This window comes from Perkinsus marinus, assembly GCF_000006405.1.
Source record: "Perkinsus marinus ATCC 50983 genomic scaffold scf_1104296931384, whole genome shotgun sequence".
Taxonomy (NCBI): Eukaryota; Perkinsozoa; order Perkinsida; family Perkinsidae; genus Perkinsus; species Perkinsus marinus.
The window spans coordinates 694817-719774 of record NW_003215766.1 but is presented as its reverse complement, the minus strand read 5'-3'; the positions used below and the strand labels follow the sequence as shown (position 1 = coordinate 719774).

General features: G+C 50.3%; 8 protein-coding genes across 8 annotated transcripts; 3 read left to right on the top strand and 5 right to left on the bottom strand.

Moving 5' to 3' along the window:
* Nucleotides 1-1139: 1139 nt before the first annotated feature.
* Pmar_PMAR005337 (Aldose reductase, putative) lies at nt 1140-2891 on the top strand (the record flags this gene model as incomplete). Its single annotated transcript, XM_002786584.1, has 9 exons — nt 1140-1199; nt 1246-1385; nt 1547-1774; nt 1849-1957; nt 2002-2094; nt 2142-2239; nt 2286-2373; nt 2487-2603; nt 2647-2891. The coding sequence occupies 9 exons, from the start codon at nt 1140-1142 to the stop codon at nt 2788-2790; spliced, it is 1077 nt and encodes a 358-aa protein (XP_002786630.1). The 3' UTR covers nt 2791-2891.
* Nucleotides 2892-3990: 1099 nt separating this feature from the next.
* On the bottom strand, nt 3991-4731 carry Pmar_PMAR005336 (hypothetical protein; the record flags this gene model as incomplete). Its single annotated transcript, XM_002786583.1, has 4 exons — nt 3991-4359; nt 4404-4460; nt 4508-4628; nt 4670-4731. 4 exons carry the CDS (start codon nt 4729-4731, stop codon nt 3991-3993), a joined length of 609 nt encoding a protein of 202 aa, XP_002786629.1.
* A 1519-nt stretch (nt 4732-6250) lies between these two features.
* Pmar_PMAR005335 (hypothetical protein) lies at nt 6251-7225 on the bottom strand (the record flags this gene model as incomplete). The annotated part of the gene is made up of 6 exons (XM_002786582.1): nt 6251-6428; nt 6472-6576; nt 6672-6737; nt 6787-6968; nt 7018-7078; nt 7125-7225. The coding sequence occupies 6 exons, from the start codon at nt 7223-7225 to the stop codon at nt 6251-6253; spliced, it is 693 nt and encodes a 230-aa protein (XP_002786628.1).
* Nucleotides 7226-7249: 24 nt separating this feature from the next.
* Pmar_PMAR005334 (beta-1,3-galactosyltransferase, putative) lies at nt 7250-9683 on the bottom strand (the record flags this gene model as incomplete). The annotated part of the gene is made up of 9 exons (XM_002786581.1): nt 7250-7259; nt 8130-8291; nt 8332-8493; nt 8541-8618; nt 8807-8921; nt 8967-9106; nt 9257-9353; nt 9404-9509; nt 9555-9683. 9 exons carry the CDS (start codon nt 9681-9683, stop codon nt 7250-7252), a joined length of 999 nt encoding a protein of 332 aa, XP_002786627.1.
* Nucleotides 9684-11687: 2004 nt separating this feature from the next.
* Pmar_PMAR005333 (ankyrin repeat domain containing protein) lies at nt 11688-12767 on the bottom strand (the record flags this gene model as incomplete). Its single annotated transcript, XM_002786580.1, has 7 exons — nt 11688-11831; nt 11876-11946; nt 11989-12086; nt 12132-12232; nt 12366-12529; nt 12571-12654; nt 12695-12767. The coding sequence occupies 7 exons, from the start codon at nt 12765-12767 to the stop codon at nt 11688-11690; spliced, it is 735 nt and encodes a 244-aa protein (XP_002786626.1).
* Nucleotides 12768-12882: 115 nt separating this feature from the next.
* On the bottom strand, nt 12883-14049 carry Pmar_PMAR005332 (hypothetical protein; the record flags this gene model as incomplete). Its single annotated transcript, XM_002786579.1, has 7 exons — nt 12883-12926; nt 13115-13283; nt 13327-13431; nt 13474-13553; nt 13596-13676; nt 13719-13845; nt 13993-14049. 7 exons carry the CDS (start codon nt 14047-14049, stop codon nt 12883-12885), a joined length of 663 nt encoding a protein of 220 aa, XP_002786625.1.
* Nucleotides 14050-16868: 2819 nt separating this feature from the next.
* On the top strand, nt 16869-18404 carry Pmar_PMAR005331 (hypothetical protein; the record flags this gene model as incomplete). The annotated part of the gene is made up of 2 exons (XM_002786578.1): nt 16869-16952; nt 16995-18404. 2 exons carry the CDS (start codon nt 16869-16871, stop codon nt 18402-18404), a joined length of 1494 nt encoding a protein of 497 aa, XP_002786624.1.
* A 693-nt stretch (nt 18405-19097) lies between these two features.
* On the top strand, nt 19098-20498 carry Pmar_PMAR005330 (CDC14 phosphatase,, putative; the record flags this gene model as incomplete). The annotated part of the gene is made up of 7 exons (XM_002786577.1): nt 19098-19159; nt 19265-19398; nt 19449-19685; nt 19727-19905; nt 20021-20138; nt 20188-20282; nt 20376-20498. The coding sequence occupies 7 exons, from the start codon at nt 19098-19100 to the stop codon at nt 20496-20498; spliced, it is 948 nt and encodes a 315-aa protein (XP_002786623.1).
* Nucleotides 20499-24958: the final 4460 nt, after the last annotated feature.

The window sequence follows — 24958 nt, the reverse complement described above, 5'->3', positions numbered from 1 at the left end:
CTAAGGAAGGAGCGCAAGATCCTTGAGGAAGGAGCGCCTCCTTATAACTAAGGAGGCTAAGGAGCGTAAGGATTCCTTAAAATTAGGAGAATAAGGATCTTACGTAAGATCCTTAAGGAACGAGGCCAAGGAGCTGCACCTTATAACACTTACGAGTCGCTCCTTGAGGTCCTTAAGGAAATAGCCTAAGGAGCGTAAGGTTGGTCCGGCTCAACCTAACCCTGACTTACGAGGCCAAAACCGAGAGTATCGGCAACAGAAATCGATCCTGCGACCTCCCCAAGACATACCAACCAAGACAACATTTCTACCGAACCCCGAAGTGCGCCCCGCAGGGACCGATCCTGCGATCTTCCGAATGGAGTACGTAAGAACTCAATCCGAGTAGACCAAAACACTAGTCGAACACAAAGGCACGCTTCTAGAGCTTGAGCAATAGTAGTCTATAGTTCCAGTAGTAGTGGCTCAAATGCTAGTAGTGGTCTTACTAGTCACAGTCACAGAGTCTAGTGTAGACACTAGAGGATTAATCGGTCTATAGCCAACAAGTAGTTAAGCGATAATCCGTAAAATCAGTCAAAACTTTAGTTGCTCTCATGGTAATTCAAATGGAATGGCTGACAGTTTCAGATGCGCATATCCTCGGCGTTCGCGCCCGCGGCTGGCACGCCGTGCAAAGGAGCAGGTCCTCAGGTTCCTTAAGGCGTACCTTAAAAGTAGGCATTCCTTACGCTCCTTAAAAATGGAAAGTTATAAGGAAGCGCTCCTCAAGTAAGGAGCGTAAGGAATTCCTTTTTTTAAGGCGCGCCTTAAGGAGCAGTTCCTAAGTTACAGGCCAATAGTTACGCACGCATGCACATCTGAGCGTATCTTATAGTAACGAGCCGTTACCACCGGCTACGCATCGGCGATAAGTAGGCTCGTCGATCCTTGACCATTTTCATCGAATACCCCCTGCTAGAGGTGCGCGAGTACATGGTGAACCTCCCAGCAGGTGCGGTACTTTGTATGCTGTTGACGCTTGACGCATTGACTGATAGATTCGTCACTACAGGGACAGTAGGGATCAAGTCGTCCCTCAGCTTTCTCTGTGAACTTCTCATTGATTCGTGTGGTTAGTCTCCGATTCCTCGAGTATAATGATCATCCTATCCCTCCTTTGCCTGCTGGCCGGCGTTGTCGTATCGTCCCTGGACCAGGTATTTGCGAAGACTCAGTTGGACGATATCAGTTGCTTACTCTCAGAGCTCTTCAATCACGCTCAATAATGGCGTGAAAATGCCTGTGATCGGCCTTGGTACCTTTCTAGCCCCTGACGACGAAGTTGCTGATGCGGTGTATGCTGCCATCGCTGCTGGATACAGGCACATCGACACTGCTTTTGTGTGCGTAAAGGGGCTGTCGCATCACCGCCAATGATTACACTGAATCTCCATCAATATCATGTACATGTCGTTCATTTCGTAATCACACGGTCGACTTTGAGAAAACAGCGAGTCAGAAGCTGAATAAAGTATGTCGGACGTGGTCGAGCTTGTCAAAGTAGGTACCAGAACCATCGTGGGGTCGGCGAGGCGCTGAAACGAGCCATCCAAGAGGGTATCGTTACTCGAGCTGACATCTTCCTCGTCACCAAGTTGTGGATGACACACTTCCGTCCTGACCTCGTTCGACCGGCGGTTGGCCAAATGCTCGAGGAGCTCGGGGTTGATTACGTCGATCAAATGCTACTACACTGGTCTTTACCTTTTGAATATCGTGATCCGAAGGACGAGTAAGTAGCCGAACACGTATTGTTGGCACTCCTGCTTGAATTCTAAGAGCGTTATTGTCGTTCGTTATTCGCAGTCCCGACTGGTTGATGCCACAGACGCCAGAGGGCCACTTCGCCGCCGATATGAACATCAACATCATCGACACGTGGAAGGAGCTCGAGAAGCTATACGACGAGGGGAAGGTGCGTCTTGGTCCTCTCACGAGCTGCGCCTACTTCTGATCAAGATCAGGAGTATCGGCATCAGCAACTTCGAACAAAATGAAATCGATTCGCTGCTGAGCGAGGCGAGAGTGAAGCCTGTCGTGAATCAGGTTGAGGTATGGTTGCTCTCAATTGCTCTTGAGAACTTCTGTTATGTTCTCAGGTTCATCCACTGTGGCCTCAGGAGCGTCTCATCAAGTTCTGTAAGAAGCGCGGAATAGAAATCGTTGCTTATGCCCCGCTCGGAAACCCGGGATTCCAGTAGAAGGAGCCTGTTGAAACCCCTTGGTCGCTACCAGCCATTTAGGCCACATGGTGACACGCCAAAGCCAAACATCTTGACACTTCCTGTTGTCACTGAGATCGCCAAGCGGCATGGGAAGACGCCAGCTCAGGTGGTGGCATATCTATCGCTTGCAACTCTTCGGAGGAGTAGATGAGGAACGGTTCAATGCCGCTGCGCCTGCCAAGTTCCAGTGACTCAGTCGTTGCAGTACGATGAATTCAGGTTGCCATTCGATGGGCTCTGCAGCGGGGCACGATCGTCATTCCCAAAAGCGTCAAACCTCATCGTGTTGTCGAGAACTTCAAGGTCTTCGATTTCGAGCTCACTCCACAAGAAATGGTGACACCTATTTCTCCCATCATGTTGCTAGAGCGATCTTCAGGAACAAATTGACGCCATCGGTCGAGTTCCGGCCAACCGCATCCGAGTGTTCAACCCGCCTTTCCGCCCCAACGGTGTACCGATCTTTTCCGAAAGCGACGCTTACTTTGAGACGGCTGAGGCGGATGATGAGGCTGAGTTGTGATACTCTTCCGGTACTTAATCGCTGCGAGGATCGACCTGTCATCAAGTCAGCGACACTCGACCTATCATGAGCTTGCTTTTTTCATTCGAAGATTGTCGTAATGTCAGTGCTCTCAAAGTTATTTCAATACGAGACTCCCGTCGTGTTGTAATCATACCAGTGTTCCCGAATCCCTTTGGATTCTGGTATTTCGAGGCGAAATTTCAATCTCTTAATGATGGATGGAAATATCTCACATCGGCTCATACTGTGTCGCAATTAACTTTGGTTAACGAATATAAAGTGTAAAAGCTGTACCGATTGTCATCTGTTCGTGTTGAAAATGGTGTAAGGCATCTCCGTAGTACGGAGTCCGTACAAGTGCAGTTGACTCCTCCGCGTTGCTCCTCTAATGGACGGAATCATTGGCAGACCAACAGCCGCAATGGTAGCTGGTGGTCACAATACGTATGATCGACATGACGTGGACAGCGAAGTATTCGGAAGCTTTTGTTCATCATGCTGACATGGCACGCGAGTATTCCATCTGAAAAACCCTCTCAAATCGTTAGTTTCGAGCATCATCACTGGCAGTGAGATGAGCATCGTCATTCTAAGTTGCAACTCGCTTCTCATGTGGCTCTCCTTCATCATCCATAGAAAACATCCTTTTGCTTGAATCGTGAGACTGTCGTCAGCCTTCAAGTTTTATGTTACGCATCACGCAAAAACTATCAACCAAAATAAACTTGTTGTATGTTGTAAACTATCAACAATGTTGTATAGTAGATGTATATGGCGTCGATGCGTGTGCTACCTCTGGAGTGGTTGGCAACTAGGAAGTTGTCCACAACATAGAGTGCTACAAAGTTCTTCACAATGGCAAACTTCAGTACTTCCTCAATTTTCGGATGAGTTACGGTCAGAACTTCACACAACAGTACGATCGAATGTACACTCGGCATCCGCAGTGCGAAGGCCCCTCGATGCACTGTTGTTAGATCTTATGATTGGTGATGCGCTCTATGAGTCTTGATCGCACAATGATGGCCAATTCCCATGTGCCACATGGCCGTAATGTGAACTCTATGAATACTACACGTCAGAGTACTGGTGAGTAACTCAACCTCCTCAGGGCTCATGAAACATGTATTAAGATACTATTGAAAGGTGTTAAGCCAATTAGTGACACGAATTCCCATCGACTCAGCCCCTGTGCCCTTACTCGTCGCCGGGTGGGGTATCGGCATCCCTACTGAGACCCTCTGCTAACGCCATGCCTTCCCTGCGCTCACCTCCGTATATCGAGGCTCCAATCCAGATCAAATCAGTGGGCTCCAGACAACTGCCTGGCTGGAACACTGTGATGCTTTCCGATGAGAAGTTGGGCAACCTAATGTACACAGCTAAGCTTCTGTTCTCCCCATGAGTGTTCCACTTGGGAGAGATCCGTGACGCGAACTCCTCGAGGATATCAGCTTTCAGTGAGGGATCTCCAGATCTGCCTCCCACGAAGTAGACCTTCGATGCTACCGGCCGACGAACGTCAATAGGGCATTTCACGATGGCTTCCTCCATTGCTGTGACAACCTGAGTCTCGAGTTATGATCCGTGTATCGCAACATGTATCTCACCAACTCTCGGAGACCATCCTCCGGCCGGTCCTCGCCAATTGGTTCTGCCCGTACCATCTGCGAGAGAGAGCAGCCAGTCGATGAGCTGATCAGGAAAGCCTCACAGCACTCGCCTCAGATTCGACAGCAGCTTCCATGACAGGCATGCACGCAAAAACTGGCACGATCCGGCTGGAGCTGTACCCCATATCCACTACGAGAGCAGTAGGCTGACCAATGACGTACCTAACACGCCCCTAACGCCCCCCAGACGCTGATCATCCTACAGGCTCAGTGGCGCCCCTAGTGTTATCATCCTCCACTTACATCGGAACCGATGAGCCAACATGTTAGAGACCTGAGCGGTGATGGCGAACTGCAGCGTTGGAATATATGATCGCTAATTTTCAGCTGGCCTCAGGAATTTCCTCACTTACTGTGCAAGTTTACACACGAAATCGTTCACAAGTGCACAAAAACCAACAGTAGAGATTTCCCGAAATTTCCTCACATGTTGTCGCCAACACATGTGGTTAATAATTTGCACATTTTCCCCCACTGGCGTACCGATTCACGGATGTATAGCGGTGTGAACATGTTCTCTAGAATCAAGACCCTCGTATCACTCCAGGCGTCAGCGTCGGCAGGTGGGCTCAATAGAAGTCGATCAAGCAGGATCTGAAGTTAGATCAGTCTGCAGTAGAAAATGTTGAATGTGAATTTTCGCTTTTTTCGGCTGAGCTCAGAAATTTTCTCACTAGATATAGGAGTTAACATACGAATTCGGGTAGAGGTGTATGAAAACCAACGAGAGTTCCCCAAAATTTTCATATTGTCACCAACACGTGCAGTTGACCATGCGCATATTTTCCCACTGATCTCCACTGGGAAAGGCGTCTTTACATGCCCAAGGAATCTCTCGAGCTCATCTGGCGTCCAATCTTCCCAACGATCATGAGGTGTTCGGATTCTCCATCGCGGCCTACTCTCGGTAGCGTGACCAACCTAGGGTAATGCCCGACATAGGGCAGTAAGCAACCGCCCACGCTACCTTCCACGTGTGAGAGCCCATGTCAATGACGACAGTAGGCCGCCTTCCTGAGAGGAGCTCTACATGCAAAGCCGCGCCTTCTGTGCTCACGTAAACTCGTCCTTGTTTTGGAGGTCACTGAGCGTCGACTTGCTCCGAAACCTGCTTGAAGTTTTGGTATGGGAGACAGCTGAGGCGACAGAGCAGACATTGTATGTAGACCCTGAAGGCACCGTGAAAACTCGGACTTTCTGACCATCAATACGGTGGGAGCAACAATAGTGGAGTTGGTCTGCAACCCAACACCAACATAGAGAGGCTAGGTGTGAGTCCATGATATCCTACTCATACAAGCACTCACTACACCGGCCTTGTCCAAAGCTCAGTTCTGTCGGTAGTAGTGGTCCTCAAGGGGCACCCCCGAGATGAGGACTGCAAACTAACAGGAGGGCTACTGGCATGCCTTGTGGAGTTCCCGTATACTCAGACTTCAACAGATCGTTTTCCTGTTCCAAGGCCACATTATGCCGTCCCCTCCCCTCCACACTGTATGTAATCCCCCACAGATCTCTTTATCAGCGCATCACGACGACGCATATGAATAGGGTCCGACAGGTTCAAAGGGAAAATATGCGCATGGACATGTAGTCTACATGTGTAGGCAAAAATACGAAAATTCTGAGAAAATTTCAGGAGATTATTGTTGGATTCTGTACACTCCTACCCTAAACTCTTCTGAGCTCAGCTGAGGGCAGCGGACATATATTCCTACCCCAACACTGATGACAGGCGAGTTTGACTTCAGCTCGACACTGACGATAGAATTAAGAAGAAACCTCTAGTATGCTATCAAGTTCACATCGATAACAGCGATGGCCACTACAATGAAAAGCATGAGGAGCACAGTGAGTAGCATTAGGCAAGCACTGAGGATCCGCTTAGTGCACCAACAGTCACCGCCACCAAAACACCTCCAAGCGTTGGGGGAGGCATCCGTGAGTATCGCGTTAATCCACCTGTGAAGACAGTGACACTTCAAGTTGACCTCCACAATGACACCTTATTGGACCAAAGCCTCGTCTGTTGATGAGGAGCCGGCGTGTGGTTGGATTCTCCGAAGGGTTCTCCTCATCTGGATCCCCTAGAGGTAGCAGCTCTCTCTCGCTAACAGCAGACGAGCGGAACAAGCCTAGGAGTGGACACCAGGGGGCCGCACTGAATGAAAGGCATCGTTCGAGGAAGGCGGGAAGGCCGTCCACCTTTCCTCTCCAATGGTGTACTCCCCATCATCAATGAGGCGCTCAGTGTAACCAGTCCTCATAGGCCTAACAATGACTCCTTAAAACGGACAGATCCCCTCCTACTCCTTCTCACCGTCGAATGCCACTATCATCAGGAAGATGTTCGTCAACCGCAAGCCCAGCGAGGTGGTCCCTCTGCCTCTGCTCCATCTCCTGCACACGATGGACCTCTTCAGCATGCTTTAGATCCATCTCTTGTTGCAGTCGCAGCTCCTCATGGCACTGCAACGTCCTCGCTAACTCCCAGTCCGAGTCCTGACCAGCAAATCCACCAACGCTGCCTCTGGAGCTGTACTACTACTACCTCCTGTTCCACTCTGGCCGCTTCCACCTCCCGCTCCTCGTACCTTCGATGGTGCCGCTGACTGAGGAGACCTCACCAGTGTAGAGGGCAGCGATAACGGCTACTACCGGTAGTCGTCCAGACTGGGCGCATTGTTGTTGTTGTTATTGCTGTTGCTGATAGTGACAGGGACATCCCGACTTGAAGAGGAGGAGGAGGAGGATGCCATAATTGGACCTATTCTGCATCTTACCTAGTTGAACCTATTGATACCTTGACAATGAGCGGTGGTATAAGAGGATCCCAATACGTCCTCTCTATCCCTACCAAAGGCTTCGACTCTGAGCCCTTGGTTGTTGTAAACTACCCGACAAGTGACTCAAAGGCTTAGAGTCACTTCTGGGGTTCTATTAATTCCCATGGCAAGAGCGAACTCCACAGACTACCCGTGTAGTCTCCGTCTAGCCTCCCTCTGTAGGAGATATCACCTACAGCAACTCTATGATTCCATTAGCACCCCATTAGCACCCTACTCAACAGCAACAATAACTCAACAATGATGGTGGTGGTAGAAGTAGTAGATTATATGATACCCCTACAGATCACACTGGTAGAGGTGGACTCACCCTACTCTACCAAATACTGCCAAAAGCAGCAACAGTACACTAGAAAGCCTTGAGTCGTCACATAGGCTCCAGATGGACCCGCTCACGTCACACTAGTTGAATTGCATATGGCGGCAGCCGGCAGGAGCACCATGATGATAGTGGCAAGAAGCCCATGATACATCCGCAGGTCACTCCTGAGGGGCTGAGTCTCCGATCGGAACAGTGCCTCCACTGCGTCGCCTTCTCATCACATACATGCAGATTCCGGCGGCCAGTACTACTCCAATAGTGACAAGGGACAAGATTAATAGGAGGAAGCCTCTTGAGGATGCCCTCCATGAATTGCCACTCCTATTCATGAAGTCCCCCGTCGAACAGGAGTGGGTGTTACAGGGTTCCTCTGCAGATGGCTTAGTAGAAGCATTACAATCTATATGATCATAGGCATACCCGGAAGGGCCAGTACAGTGTACGCATCTAAAGAGCTACATAATTGTAAAGCAGCTATCGATGAGGAATTCCAACCTGGTACGGATCCCCCCGTCACATTCTCGGGAGCATGGACCCCAATCAGCAGAGGTCTGCCATTCGAAAGAAGTCTGGCAAACTCCAACTCTGGTACTCGTATGGTCAGGTACGATGATGCCCTCATGAAGAACATCAGTAGTGACAGCATCAAAGTAATATCTAAGAGTCAAATCACTAGGCATAACTATGGGGTTCTCACTCATGCGAGTTCGCCCTGAGGACAGCCCTCCCACATGAGGACTCTGCAGGATAGTCCACTCGCCAACACGAATCACCGAAAAGCTCATATCGTCTTTGCTTCCATCGTAGAGTTTCGGGAGTATTATAATGGTCCACTTGATAGACGCTCTCAGCCGTCTCACTGAAGGAGTACCCTATACCCTATACAGAGCTAACGGCAGTGACTACTGGGTGTCCGTGTTGCAGGTAATAGCACAACCGCACTGTGGGGTCAAGGGGCATACGTTGAAGTCGATGCGGGTGTATCTACGATCAGGTAATCATCCAGGAACCTATAATGTTCCCTGGGGGAACTCAATCAGTTTTTCATCAGTAAATGTCATCACGTGAGGAGTATTTTCTCTATAGTTATCAACCCCTAGGAGGTGTTATTTCTCAAAGCCAGATGGGTCCCTGCCTACAATAGCATCACTTCGAGGACCTACGATGATTACTCGTAAGGGGCGAGAAAAGTGCCAATCATAGCATCCTCCGCTTCGACGTGCTTGAACGGTACAGGGGTATTCGCCATCAAGTCCACCAAGTCTCGTGAGAGAATATACCCAGCTCCTGAGGAGATAGCGCCGTCCCAGTCGATGGGAAGGGGCTTATCACCTCGGGCATTCACAGGGTAGTTCTCCATGCCAGTAGCCTCCTTTAGAGACGGCTGAAGGATAGGCAGACCACCCCAGAACGTACCCGCATATACCCTAGGGATGTCGAAGGCCTCCTTCTCCTCAAGAAGAGTGACCAACCTAAGCGACGGCCAAGTGCTGGAGACCTATTCGGGCAACGTGACATGCCTATCAACGTGAATGTAGCTGTCTGTGTCCGTTTTCAGCAGAAGCTTATACCTGCAGCAACGCCGCACTCGGTGGTTTCATAAAAGTCTTCGTCACCATTACTCTCCAAATATACCAGAACACACTTTGAAGATTTCCAACATCTTCTCCCCGAGACGATCATACTCATCTGTAAAGCCCTGTAGCTCATGAATGTCACCTATACCGCACGCTCGCCTAATCATGGTCACCGCTACCAAGACCTTCTACCGTATTGATTCTTCTCCTCCTCCAAAGTCTTCTTGTCGCTAGCATAGAGCCCAGTGCTATCTCCAATGATGAAATAGAGTTTTATCGACCTCTTACTGCCAGCACTCTGAAACGACGTAGATGATGGAGTTGTCGAGGAGTTGTGGCCTACTCCGTATTTTTTCAACTGCCACTTCCAACTGTCCCGAACATTGCAACGCCTGAGGGTCTCCTTAGGTGCGGTTGGTATCACAATGGCCAGGTCCAGAACAGACAAAGCTGACCGGAGCGAGAACACCATGAATACCATGACTAGGCTCCATGGGTGGTGGACCGGGGGCATCCACTGTTAAAAAAGGAACAGCTACTTGGGCAGGGCAAGCAGGGAGAGACGTGATAGTAGCAAACGAGGAAGTTGGAGTCCGACGAGACGGGGAAGGGGCTGGAGACGCCTAGAGAAGCTTTTATGTGGTAGATAGTCACCATCCTAGATGTAGATGTTAGGGAGTGTAAAACAACTTTAGTAGTAAAGACACCACGCACCCCGGTCCCACAGTAGGAGTAGGAAAGCACAGGCAGACGCCCAATGGACTCGTTGGCTAGGAATAATACACGACATAAGATGCCGAGAGATCGATACAATCAGTGGGCATATTAATATCCTTGACCCTATCACCGAAGCGGAGCTCAGTCGTCAGACTAGGCCTACGTTGATAGAAGCCTAGTGCAGGCTCGAGCGGATCGATCAACCTCCACGATGGATCACTGACGCCTCCTTATCCCGATGTACTCCACTAACGCGGCGATAGAGAAGATTTAGTAGAACATCCCATCCATGTCTGTCTCACACCGTAGTGAACATCACAAAGATCTGCACCTACCACACGCTTGGAGGATTTCACAGTTCAGCATCCTCTGTTCTTGTTGTTGTCGATCATAATAGTATTCTCGAAGTAACCGTTCGATGACAGTTGAATATTGACAGCCAGTGGCATTGGCCTAATCATCATCACCATAGAGGGCCCATCCACGAACCGCCACGACTGTCTTATCTCCCTCTGGCCTTACCTTGCGGATGAGCCACCAACGATCCATCGTGGAAAAGCTCGACCGATATTCCTATGCACCCATACATCAACTATTCTCCATTGGGTTTAACCCAGCAGCCATCTGATCAATCACGACCTAGTACGTATGGAATGGACCGGGCAACGCCGAAGTGATAAAGTCATGAAACGTAGCGACAGTAAGCCAGTATTGCGTTCCTACGGAATCGATATCAATCGCGTGCGCTGTGGCAAGTCATATCGCAACACCCCCACAGATAGTAGCATCAATCACTATTTCTCGCGGGAGTAGGCGCATCGAGGCGAGACGATGACATGGCTCAATTAGAGACCTCTGACGGTGGTGACACCCCGTTGACTCGATGGTAGCTGCTCAACATCATTTGAGTCATCGTTGAACATGGAAGGGCACCAACTCCCAGGCTACCAATAGGCTTGTGTACTTCACACACTCCCCTACCAAGGGCTCTCAGGATGTTGTAGGGTTCAGTTGGAGGTGGCCATACTCACGGCAGCTAGGAACTCGCAGGAATGCCCTGCGAATTGAGGACAAGGTGATCACCTCTGAACTCGTACGAGTGTCTCAAGACTTCAGCAGCTGCTACTGCCGAAGAGAACAGCATCCTCCTCGACACACTCCCGAATCTAATAGCAGCAGCATCCACAGCTGGTGATGGGGATCAGCTCTAACTGAACAACACAACACTCTATGAACCACAACGGTAGGTCTGATAATGTATCATGCGGCAGTAACAGGGCGACCTTTCCGTGGCCTGTTGGACTTCCTCTGTTGGCCACCTTTCTCGACCACCCAGAGGCTGCCAGTGTCCATACCGACACCTGTGGGGATGATGCTCGAGAAAACCCATACCACGAAGGTCCCTACTAGCTGGCCAAACCTTCATATTCTGTATTGAATGAATGATCTCTTCCTTCCTCATAGGATCACTCCATGGGAACTTATGCAGTTCACCCTCACAAAGATGGCTCCGCTGTGCGCCTCCCCGCCACCTCTGCCGACCTTCATAACAACGACATGACGAAGAGATGAGTCAATAGAAGCTCGCCCACCTGAGGTGGTCGCTGGCCTACTCCCAGGGGCGCTGACTTTAGCCTTTATGGGGGGCAAGGGACGCGGTATGACATCTTCTACAGCCTCCTCGACATCAGCAGCAGCAGCAGCACCGCGCGCTATCAGGTACCTTATGCTTGAATCAAGAAGATCAGGCCAGTGGGCGCTACTCGAAGGTCTTCAGATGCCCATGGAGCAAGGCCAGCTCTGCAGGGGTCGGAACCTGCTTCTGCAGAGGTGTCAATCTGGCCGCCAAGGCAACTGAAGTGGCGCATGCCTTATCCTTCTCTGGAATGCCATTGATATCTACCTGAGCGAGAGCGATCACCGCAGAGTGCCCAGCAACGTACTCACTCCAGCATCGACAAGTGCTCTAACGCAGTCCATATGCCCGTTGCCTGCTGCTACATGCAACGGTGTTAGCCCTGGAGTAGTAGAAAAGACGATTAATTTTCAGCGGTGGTCACCTTGAGAGTTGGTGGAGTCCTTCGCTGCTCCTCTCGATAGCAACAACGCACACACGGGCAGATCCCCCCAGTAAGCGGCAATGGTCATCGCAGTGTTCCTAATACCCGACAGTGTACGACTCAACAGCTGCCTGGACGAGTACCCAAAGGGGTCCTCTACGTCACTATCTGCTGAACTGTCGATAAGTAACTCCACGATATCCTTATTGCCATGCCATGCAGCATAGTGTATCGGGCGAACCCCCTGAGGAGCCCTGACAAGGCAGTACACCTAGGAGCTCACCTGTGAGTTCTTCCGACCAACAATGTCGACCTCCCCTTCCCTCGCCTCCTCTTCAATATAGCCCTTATGTGAGGGTAAGCATACGAACAGCCACTCGAGGGTGGAGGTAGTCTACCTTCCCGACGTGCTCAACAAGAGCTCCAGCAATGATCCACTGCTTCCTCTGCACTGCTATACTAAGTGCCGTGTCACCAGCGTTGGTCGTCAGGCCGACATCTGCTCCGTGCTGCAGTAGAAGGTTCACCAATAAGAGTCTTCCTGAGGGCCAACACTGCTGTCACAGCCGACTAACTCCTTACCTCCGTCGGCAGCTAGGTGGAGGGGCGTAGCGCCATCGCTGTTCACAGCATTCACAATGAGATCACCACTGTCGGACTTGGTACCTGACAGAAGCATCAAACATGTATGGATAAGTACTCCCACTCGAGGACTGCAGTAGCTTCTCGAGAACGGCAGCCTGAGCACGATGGAGGTGATCGAAAAGAGCAGACACCATGACGGTACTTTCCCACTAGCCGCAGCTATGTGTGCTGTGGTGTTATCTCTCGAGTTGTGATAGGGCAAGAGCAAACCCTGCCTCTCGGTGAGCGGAGAATACACCCTATAGCCGGCTATGGGCAGGGACATGGGCTGGAGCCAGCGCCGGTCCGAATACCTACATTTCGAGCATCGCTCCGCCCAACTAAAGCCTAGGAGCCCTTACGCTGAATGAGTCTCCAAGAATGAGCGCACGGCCGAGAGCTTCCCCATGGTCTTAGAATGGGGATGCCCATACACGAGCGAGGGCGGCGATCGAGTTATCATCAATTGATCCAAGTCTTCATAACCTGGGTGTTTCCTCACCCACGTCCTGATAGAGCATACCAACGACTCGATGATAAGAGTAGCGGCTGCAACTCGGCAGATACGTCTTCTTGGAGCCTGCGGACTTCCCACCACGCTGTCCTCGCTTCTTGGCAGGTCGCTGATAGCCGACCTCATCCCTTTCTTGCCTTAGCAACTTCTGGGAGACCTGCATAAAAGCTGTGGCTGATGGGTATGGTCAACAAGCTCACACTCCTGGCCAGAGGCCCATGCCGAACCTTGAGCTGGAAGCGCTCCTCCTCTGTGCTACCATAGTGCTTATCAATACGATACAGGTGTTGCTGCTCCTTCAGCACCTGCCAGGCCTTCAGAACGTGGTATGGAGATCAGCCCCTCACCTCTTGCCGAAACCTCAAGGAGGAATCCTCAATTGCTCGTCGGCCCTCTCGACACCTATCTACGTGAGACTGAGCCGCCCCTAAGCCCAACAACTCTACTCTACATCCAACTGGATGCATACCTCTCCGGAGTCTAGCTAGGGACCGTAGATGATCGATGTCGATGTCGAAGACAGCCTTCTTATTCTCATTGAGGCGAGCCCCTGGTCACCACACGCTGTGTTCACCTAGGTAGGGGCGCTCACCTTTAGTGGTAACATCATAGACAACTTGGCGGGCTCGTGAGTGGACTTGCTCAGCTGCTCGACTGCGTACAGTATGATTTGGAGCTCGCAAGTTCAGGTTTAGAGAGAGAGTGAGGTTCTCGGTCACCTGATGGGCACAATGCTGTCCATAAGCATCAACTTCATGACGAGTTATCACGATGATAGGCTTAAAAGCTCTTGCAAGGATTAGAACCCTGAACCTTTCCACCACCAAACGGAACTCATAACTACTACGCTATTACATCATACTTACTGATTTCCCCCTCTGGAAAAGCGGATCTCTGGTAGGTATGCGGTCAGGTTTACGCATAGATTTGAGTTTGTATCACAACAGATCGACAGCTAAAACGGACAGAGGTTGGGATGTGCTCACCAGCCTACACGAGGCAGGAGGAGATTTTCAGATGGACCACCCACTACGACGACTGCGGCGCACTCTGCTGCGAGTCACCACAGCTCTCCCCGTACAAACACAATCCTATGACGAGTTACAGAAAACAATATCGTTGAACAAGAGACGGTTATTGTGATACTAGATGATAGAGTAACGACTAGGAGGCTTAGATCGGCCTGTTGGAGTGATAGAGTACTACTAAGCACGCTTGATGGAAGCAACAACTATCAACACATATGGCACCACTGCAGTGAGAAGTCTCGGAGCTCTCGAGTCAAAGGGGAAGATACACAATCCTAATTTTGGGTCTCTGAGAGAGTAACATCAGGCCTCACATATCAGACTAGACAAGTTCATGCATCGCATGCACTCTCTAGTGTGATGTCACTCCTTATGTGTGTCTACTGCACCGTTGAAAGCGTTGATGATATTAACAAAATCTTGCGAGTTCTTGCGCTCTTAAAGAGTTTCCTAACGCCTCGTGGCTTCCTTGCGAAACAGTTTCCTCATCTGAAGAAGATGCATAGCAGGAACACATGGACGGCCACATCATACGGACTGCATCAGGAGGAGTTCATAAGGAAGTTCGAGGGCTCCCTGCCTAAACATAGGAGGACCGCTGCCTGCTGGAAGCCTACAAAGTGAATCTCGTCTCTTACTCTACACAGAGACGGCAGTCGTTCTATTGTTGACTCTTATTAGTGGGCCTTAAAATATCCACTGGACCTCGCTTTCGTGAAGCAATGCTCTGGTGCTAGTTACTACCCTGTTGGAGTTCCCAACACTGTTTACAACAACAGCGACGAGATTTGCTACGCCACTGGGATGAACGCTGCAACTCTTCAGGTGAGGCTAACCTTCTTACGCAGCTCAAGGATTGATGATAAAATTCTAGTCGAGTTTGATGCCTCTTCGAGCAGTGTGGGAGAATATGCACATGGAAATTTTGTGGAATTCTGTTGGTTTCTGATCACTTCTACCCGAAGCCGTACATAAACTCCTCTTATTTCTGAGTGAACATATGTTCCTCCAACACTGGGCCTCCTCAACTGTGTATCAGTGATTTCTCAGCGAGCCAGGGATGAGATGATGTCAGCTAGAGAGTTTGATAGGGCCAAGGGCGTACAGCGGAACTACATAGGGGAGCCACCGTCACAAGTAGGGACAACCTATCTTAGGGGGGAGGTGTGGTCACCCTCCGTAGCAGGGCCGTCTTAATAGGAAGCTCCTAAAGGAAATTGAATTAGCGCAAGAAGCATTGAGGAAGACTTCATTACTTGTTGATAAAGGGATGGCAGCTGAGGCAAACGCCACAACCAAACGCATCAAGTGGGCGCCACTACCACTGGCAAGTTATACTTTACTATTAGGGAGCACTTCGACCACCTAATGCAACGTAGGGATGCCTGTGAGCTATTCTTAGTTGGAAAGAGGGCGCCCCAAACCCGACTGTCGCCTCAAGAGCTCCATCCAACTATCAGAAATCGGTAGGCCTTTTCTAGACTCGTATGGTAGTATCCAATTCTGTTAGCATGTTCAACACAGTAGAGGTGCGGCGTCGGGATAGTGACGCCGCGTCTAGCCTGGTATTGGCTACTTTGCACAAGGGAGACATCAGTCGAGGAGGGAGGGATCCTCTACCGAGTCATCAATACTTGCCTGGACCTAGGGTGCTGTTACCATCTCATCAGGTGCTTCCTCAGATGCTATAAAGCTGCCTCTACTACGGTCTAGCGAGTATAGATCTAAGTATTGGAAACCCGAGGAGATGAGGGCCACCACCACGACAAAGTAGTCTTAACCGTTCGAGGAGGTGTAGGTATTACCACTGTGTCCTGTTGTAGAGGGGAACAGAGAGTCTGAAGGCCAAATAGAAGAGTCGGTCAGTGAGTCCCTTGTTGGACGTCAAGTTGACGTCTTCTTTATCATGTTTGAACTTACTACCCTGGTGTTAGGGAAAAGAAGGTTGTGTTGCAGTGACTTACCTCCTTAGGGTAAGTGGCTATGTTTTTCCATTAGTTTATCATTCGTTTTATTGGTGTATTATGCTACTACTGCCTCACAGGTCTATAGATGGCCTTGCTAAGCTGGCCAGCCTCACTACTATGCGCTTCTCCAATGTGTTAGTGACCAGAATTCCCTTCTACAACAGACGTTGTCGGCTGTTGTCTACGGCTGTTGGGGCCTCTTTGGCGGGGAGGCATAAGGTTAGAATGCCCGTGAGGTTGGGGGAGAATGAAACTGGTGGGGATGCCTCGGATGAGGGAGGGGGGAAGATGATCGATCGCCTTAATAGGTGGACTGATGGAAGCTCATCGGCAAGCCCTGAAGCCTAGGTCGGAGCTCTCGGTTGAATGGCACAAGTTCTGGTGGGATGCCACTGTTAAGGAGGTAACTCCGGCTCGATTCTAACTAGGAGATGGTTAGTGGAGTCATGGGGCTAGTAGTTTGGGGTCGGCCTTCTTGAGTATTGAGGAATGGACTATACAGAACCTCTAAAGAGAGCAGTTTGTGGTACTTCACTTTCAAACCTCCTTGCCGTTGGGAGGCCCTGAAATCTAATTCCCTCGATGCTTGTGCGACATGCGATGGCCTTGCCACCTCCCTTATTGACTCTCTTGGGATCTCCTCCTTCGCTCTCCATGTCGGTCTAGTATCACTTCCTTCAGGTCGATAGTGAAGGCAACAGGGTCTTGGTAGGGTTCGACGCATGGGACTCCCGGTGGGACGAGTGGATGCCAATAGACAGCAACAGGCTCAGAAATCGTCTGACTACTGACGAGGCCATGCACACCTCTGGAACGATAGCACCATCGCAGGTAAGGAGCTCATGGACTAGCTGTTGTTATTGTGCTTTTCAGAGGCCATCTCCCATTGAGAGGAGACCGATAGCAACAGTGGAGCGGACAGAGGAGACGGGGGGCTTGGGAGTGGCCGAGGGTTGGGAGGAGCTCCGGACTGAGGACGGGACTCCTTATTATCATAATAAGGCCACTGGGCACACACAGTGGGAGAAACCCACGGGGAGTAGTCTGCCAGGAGGATGGCAGGAGTTTAGGGCGGATGATGGTAGCAGCTACTACTATAATGAGGCTACTGGGGTGACACAGTGGGAGAGGCCGGGGACACTCCCAGAAGGCTGGCAGGAGTTCCGCACAGCTGATGGGACCCCGTACTACTATCATGAGGCCTCTAGTAAGACGGTGTGGGAGAGGCCAGGAGGAGGTGAGGAGGTGCCGGTGGGGTTGGAGCAGAACCGTGTTACGGGGACTACGCAGTCGACTGTCGCTGAGGCCTCTATAGAAGCTAGTAAGGAGGGGGGAGAGGACACAGCTGTAGTGCTCGAGGGGTGGCGGGAGTTCAAGACGGATGATGGTACCACCTATTACTATAATGAGAGTACCGGGGTGACACAGTGGGAACGGCCAGGGAAACAACCTCGGCGGGTGGAGCTGCTAGTGGGATGGGAGGAGCTGAAGGCTGATGATGGTACTCCCTATTATTATAACTCTACGACGGGGGTCACTCAATGGGAGCTGCCTATAGCTATGGACAGTCGGAGGGGCGATGGGGAGACCCCATCGGGCAAGAGGGCAAGGGAGGCTCTGCCGGATAGTTGGGAGGAGTTCCATGCGGATGATGGCACGCCCTACTACTATAATTCTACGACAGGGGTGACACAGTGGGAGCTGCCGACCGAGAGCAGTGTGGTCTCTGAGGAGAAGGACGTGGCAGTGACCAAGGGGGCCTTGCCAGCTGATTGGGAGGAGTTCCATGCGGATGATGGCACTTCTTATTACTACAACTCGACGACTGGCCAAACACAGTGGGAGCATCCTAGGGGTGCGCACGCGGAAGATTCTGGGCTCGTCAAGAGCAGAGTGGGAGAGCGGAAAGGCCTGCCAGAGGGCTGGGAGGAGCTCATTGCTGATGATGGAACTCCTTATTATCATCAAGTCGATACTGGACTCACTCAGTGGGAGTTTCCGACCGTCCTGTCTGCTTCAGTGAATGCCCTCCCCGAGGGGTGGCAGCAGTTGAAGGCTGATGATGGCACTCCTTACTACCACAACTCCACCACTGGTGTGACACAATGGGATGTCCCGTCGGAGGTGAGGACCGATAAAGAGGCACCGACGGCAGCTGAGGTGGCGGTTGCCGCCCTCAAGGAGTTGCCAGACGGATGGGACTGTGTATTAACACCAGAAGGTAGGGAGCTCTATTTCCAAGCTGGAGAGCTGGGCCGGACCAGCACTTGGTCCCGACCCTAGAGTTTTCTCGTTTCTGACTTGTGCATTTTAAGGTTTCAGTAACTCCCTTGTGGTTGTGTTATCACAGCTCGATTGAAGTCATTGGAGGCCGTGAGTGGTGACGCCTTCAGAGTTGTTATGTAACAATGTCGTTGTCGATGACCTCCTGTGGAGCCTCTTCTAGTTGTAAAGAGGCCCGTCATCAGAGCGTTGTAGATATGTTCAGAGAGGCTATGACCAACAATGTGGCACCACCAGCAGCAGCAGCTGAAGTAGTAGTGCCTCGGTTCACGAGGACAGGTGAGCCGCATGGGACCTAGGTGTTGGAGCCGATACAGGATAGTGCACCCATAATGGTGCTCGGAATCAGCGTTTGAAGACGATGAGTGAGATGTGTGACTAGCATCGTCGCGCACTGTGGGATGGCCTCGAACGGGTTCCTCTGGGTCGATACTCTGTGCTTATCGATCAGGACCGCAGTTAGACCCCCAGGTTTTCCCAGAGCACCTTATACCATTCATCAGCAAGTGTACAGTTGTCACTCTGATACCAGGAAGATACCTCTGGGTTTCGGTCAATAAAGCCGCATATAAGGTCTACTATTACCGTCCACAACTCCAATGCATTTTTCGAATTCATAGGCGCTTGACAGCAGTCGGAAGTACCTTCAAGGGGACGCTAATGGCTGGTGTTACATCTGCACTGATTCTGAATATGAGTACCAAGTTCTGGGTAAAGAATTTGGACCTTATGACCTTGCCCTTACCCATAGGTAGGTATGGTGCTTGTCCCTGAAGGAGTGTGTAAGGGAGCTGGTTGGGACGATGTTGTTGCTGATTTCAGTGTTGTTTTAACCCGGGTATTATCGTCTCTTTCGGAAGGTACATTTCTGACGTTTGCGGCTTGCTCGACACTGGTCGTCGAGTTGTTCATTTCTGTGCTTCTAAGAACAGCTTCCGAGCGGCCTCAGCTTGTCTAGCCTCCCTGTGTATCACGTACCGAGGAGATGTCACTGGTGAGCCCATCTCCGACCATACCTCCCGGGCCGTACTTTGGGTGCTTCAGGCGCTCAAGCAGCCCAATACTTCAACAATATCAGATTGGAGCCCTTCCGGGATGCGAATCTTGGGGCGTCCAGTTTTGACCTTACCCTTGAACATGTGTGTGGTGGGTTCGAGTTTGCTGTACGCGAAGGTTGGTTCGATTTGGAGACGTTTGACCGGAAGGCATGGGAGCACTACCAACAACTTCCAAATGGCGATATGAACTGGATTGTCCCGGCTAGGATTCTAGCTTTTGCTGGTAGGACTGACCGCGCGCCACGAAATTAGCTGCGCACTCAGGTCCCAGCGACACTCTTGTGGATGAGCAGGGCCAGGAAGTATGCCATCCAGACCTCTACGTGAAGACTTTTTCAACGCCCGACTTTGGTGTCTCCACTGTGGTGAGGCTCAATGAGCGAAGATACTCCCCTGACTTTTTCACTCAACACGGAATAAGGCACTATGATCTCAACTTCGAGGTGAGGTGGGCTATGGTTATTGATACCACGCCATTTTCAAATCGTGTGCTGCTCTCATGATTTCCTTCGTGCCCTAACTTCGGCTGGTGTGTGCTTATACTGGCCCATCCCTTAGGATGGCTCATGCCCTTCCGATGAAGTAGTGAAGCGTTTCTTCGCAATAGTCGACTCTTCTGAAGGCGCGGTAGCAGTGCATTGCAAGGCAGGTCTTGGTCGAACTGGAACTCTTATTGGTACTTCACAGGGTGACCGGAGTGCCAGTGTTTTCACCCCTCAACGTAGGTCTGTGGGCGATGCGTGAGTACGGTCTCACAGCTCCCCAGTTCATTGGATGGTGTCGATTGTGTCGGCCTGGCTCCATACTCGGACCACAACAGGTGAGGGATGGACTCTTGCTGAGCGTTACCGGGGTTGTGTTCCGATTCGCCCTGTTGTTCGCTGACTCAATTGATTGTTGTTCGGCGCTTTAGGCTTATCTCCTCGAGATGGAGGCGTATTGTCATAGTGGTAGAGCCTCTCCTCATAACCCTCAGTGGGTCAAGCTGGGCAGCGAGTCTTCTATTGGACGGTGGGCCGTATTTCGTGGCGCGTGACGGAATGGTCCCTCTCTCAGGAATGGTGATCTAGGTCAGGCGAGTCGTTTGTTGCGAAGTAAGCGTCTCAATAGTGGAGAGCTTCACTCAAGCACTACTTCAAGTGTGCACCTGGCGACTCCGAAGGCTGCCCTTGATGAGCCCGAGCGCAAGAGGAAGTCAGCCAGTTCATCGAGTAGAGCGTCTCCCCTGGTAACTGTGTAGATCGTCTTTTGTCACTAAAAGCGTGTCGTCACCATAGCAACATAGCGAGTTTTTACGAATTTTGTACAGTCATGGTAGTAGCTCCCCATCTATGTACTATTCCTTCGGTGGTGTCTCAAGTATTTATGGAGCGACTTTGTCACTTATCATCGTCATGATGTACTCCCCACTTTCGAGCCTGTCTACAGCTTTGTGTTGTCTATAGTAGGGGAGGGTTATCCTATATAGTAGTATTCCGTTGATGATGATCATCTGTCGAATAGTCCCTTGGTGACCTTCTATAGGGTATCTCCAGAAATGTATAATAGCATCACAACCTGTAGCGCAGTATCAGGAAGACGCCTCTTGTACCAGGATATAAGAATGGAAGTGTCCGACACACTCCTACTGACAAGTTAGCTTGATAGGCGCAATAATAGCGATGCAGCAATATGTAGTCACACAGTCGACCTCGGACATGATCCCTCCCAGCACCCACCGCTCGATCGAGAGGATATATGTCAGCCCAACTCCCCCATCGCGAGATCAGACTTCGTCATCGTCTCGATGTGTGAGTCGCTCTGAGAAGATGGAGACGACTTCATCGTGAGCAGATGGGATGCTCTGGGAAGTGGAGTGATGACCGTCGCTTGGGAGAGGCCGAGAGGCATTATAACTTCCACCGTTGCGAGTTCTTCACATACACGTGGTGCACCACGATTCCACTCTAGCATTTGTGTAAGTCTCAGTTTGTACCAGTTATCGTTGCCGTTACGTTCACGTCCGATTTGGAGGAATTCCTCAGCAGTTTCACCACCGCTCCTCCCGTCCTCGACAAGGGCTGTGGATCAGTCCATCTGAGGTGAAGACTATTTTTCTCAGTTTAGGTTGGAATGTCAGGTGGAACTATGGGACCACTGACCGAAGAACCTCACGTTGAAAGAGATGTGAGGACAGCAAGATCACAAAGGATGAACATGGAGTTTCTGGTGCTCACTTGTGCACTGTCCCAATACACGATCATTGGTAAATAGCTACATAGCTCTAGTCGTTGAGTAGAATAGTGCACTTGTTTTGTTACTAGTCAACGCAAGCTGAATACAGTCGTGACAACCTGGACGCTTGTGCTTTTGCACAGGGTGGTTCATGAGAATCTCAAAATGAGATTATTAGTAATGAGATAATCAGGACAACTAAGATCGATTGGGGCGATATAGCGGACGCCTTGCTCGGTGCTTCCTGTCTTCTCGGCGTGAAGTGGAACACCATTCCGCTGCACATGACGTGGCCTGAAAAAGGACGGAAAATCATAGCGCTTAGACCATTGACTGTGCTCACCCTGGGTGGTGACTCCTATCTTATTACGCAGTGATTCCCCAGGCTTTGCAGCGAGGGAATCCATTACAGTCGGGTTTTCACCGGAGAACGTCGAATTGCTATTAGAGTGGGTAGCATGCTTCACTGCTGGGGGTACTTCACCTACAATAGAATACCCTTCAGTGATAGTCATGGCCGACGGCTCTACCTGGCCCGAGATTCAATGCCTCTCTGCAGGAGTGGTTCGAGAGCTCAGAGCTCCTGGCATTAGACGAACGGTTAGACCGGGTGATAGACCTGTCCCCCACAGACTCACTTCGCCTCTGGACGCAAAGTACAGAAGTCCTGAACCTCCCCCACCATGATGGCACCGCCATCGTCCGTCATTCTTGTTTCCGGGCAGTAGACAGAGCCGTCGATCGTCTCGCAGTAGCCACAAGCATAAAGAGCACACTCATCCCAGCTGCAGGGCTCTGTGTCCGACTGCGACCCTGGTTTCACGCCTTTTGATATGTACTCCCGGAAGGCAGCGATGGTCGTGCCCTGGAGACCAGCACTCCATATTCGACCAGGCTCTCCCGTCTCGATGGAGTTGTTGAAGGGCTCCCGCGAGATAGTCTCGGAATGCTACGTGGTAAGGTTCGAACTCGCGTGAAGATGAGTCTATTCTGTTTACCTTTTTCGTCCATCCGTTCAACGGCATGGAAGGGGTGCTTGTCGTTAGGCTTGTATTCTCAGAGGTCACACTGGGTGCGCTGAAACAGGTTACATTTTTCGTCTAGCTTATTCGAAGGAGCAGAGAGTGCCACAGCCTACTCAGGTTGCATCGCGCCAAGTTTGTCTCCAATTCTTCTCGTCTGGAGTTGCATTCCGTGAGCCGTACCGAACGCCAGGGCTGCCTGCAGTATGAGGATTCTCATGATGATGGAGATTTCTAAAGCTAAGTACGCTCTGTCCAAAACTATAGGAAAACCTCCAACGATTGTCATCGTGCATCAAATTTCACTTTTTTCTCTGCTCATAGTGTGGAGTTTTCACATGTATATACAACGGTGTGTCCTGCGTAAACTTACATCGTCAACGCTTTGCCTCATCCGTTTTCTGCGTTAATTCAACTCTAAATCGTTGACGTTTTTGCGTATTTTTGGACCTTAAAACGTCCTTGAATGCGTTGTTTTCTTGGTTTGCTCGCAGTACCCACATGCTCGGAGAATAATAAGATTCCGTCACTAAATTCTTGGAGGCCGGTCACTATTTCTGCAGAATGCATGAACAGCGCGGTTGGGACAACGTTCGCCCTCTGCGTGCAAAGCTGGAGCGAGAAATGAGCATCGTTGCGATGGTATATGAACCTTCGACTTGATTCGAGAATCGAAAGCTGATGGCATTACTACCGACCGATTACGATGGTAAGCTATCAACTACTGGTAATGTCGCAGCTTCTGTGAGACTGTCCCCAAGGGATGTCAAGAAGATCAAAGTGGAGGAAGTCAAATACCCTACTAGAAGTCATTTTAGATGAGGTGGCTTCTTGAGATGTCACCACCTGAGGGGAAGAGATTGTGACGCATTCTGATGTATTCACTAGAGTATCGAGATCGAATAACTCCAAAAAAATGGTAATATTGTCGCTTTATGCAATGCATACGAGCCTCATACCTAAAGGGAACGCACTATCTTTTGATAAAGGGCTCATGTTGATGTAACAGTCATCAATCGATAGTCATCATCCTTGAGCTAGCACAAGTGCATGCAATCGGCAGCACGTCGGTCCAATCTACAGACTACTCGGAGTTTTGACTGACTCATCAGAGGTCGGGTCTCGGGCTGTTATCCGGGTAATGGCTGTAATGCAAGTACAATCCAGACTACGGCTCCTCCCGAAAACGAAGAAACACAGGTGAAACCGGAGAAAGGGAAACCCGAAACCCGACGGGAGACCTGAAAGTTTCAGGCTGAAACTATCATCCAGGCTCAAGATGTTACCCATGTGAACCAGAAACCCGATGTAATGGCCGTACTCAAGAGGGGGCGCATCATAGAGTTCTTGAGTTCTCAGCGGAGTCCTTGAGAAGAAAAACCAGGACGAGCAAGGAAGCGCGCCTTGAGAATGTGTTAAATCCCTCAAGGGCATGGATTTATCCGAATCTTGGTCACGGGGGAGTTTATGCTGCGAAGAGAAAAATTTGTGCCGCGCAGCCTGACGAAGTATTGAGGAGCTAACCAGCGCTAACCGTAGCCTTAGGTCGATCGATTGCTACTAGCGGACAGCCGCATCATCCAGATTTGGATTCTAAATCATGCGGAGAATCTGTTCGCTTCGTCAATACGTTAATCGAAGTGATGCCTCTGATGACTACTGCGAGTGATGTCGTAGATTCATTGATTTTGTTGACGAAGAACAACGAGTTACTGGTTCAGAACTACAACGAGTTGCCGGTTCTACTACTAATCTCCCGGCCAATCTATCGCAATTGACAATATCGTCACAATTATCCGATTTCTATGATGCCTGTGATATTATTCAACTTACCGCTGTGTTTCACATGAAGTTTAACTCAACTTTGTGCTGCTGTACATCATACTAATCTTCTACCACCTTCCTAAAGTCTTCTTGTATGATTCGGCAGACAGTTAATATATCAACGCTAAGACCTTATCCATAATTGACACCCTGGTTCACAACATCCTTCGAATCTTCCAGCGGAATTCCCACGGTAACTAATTTTTCCCCTTTCTACTCCAAATTCGACACATCTTCAAATGCATAGTCAACTCTTTGCGTGTCTTCTACTACGCACCGGCAACGATTAGCCTGACGATTGGTCTGACAATCGTTGGTCTGACATTCCTCTCAACCCTTGTGAGTCCCGTTGGCGATCTCGTACCATCCACCACCAAATTTAGGTTTAGTCTGCATGGATTCGATGGCATGTTTACGGTCAACAGGAGTGTGTGTG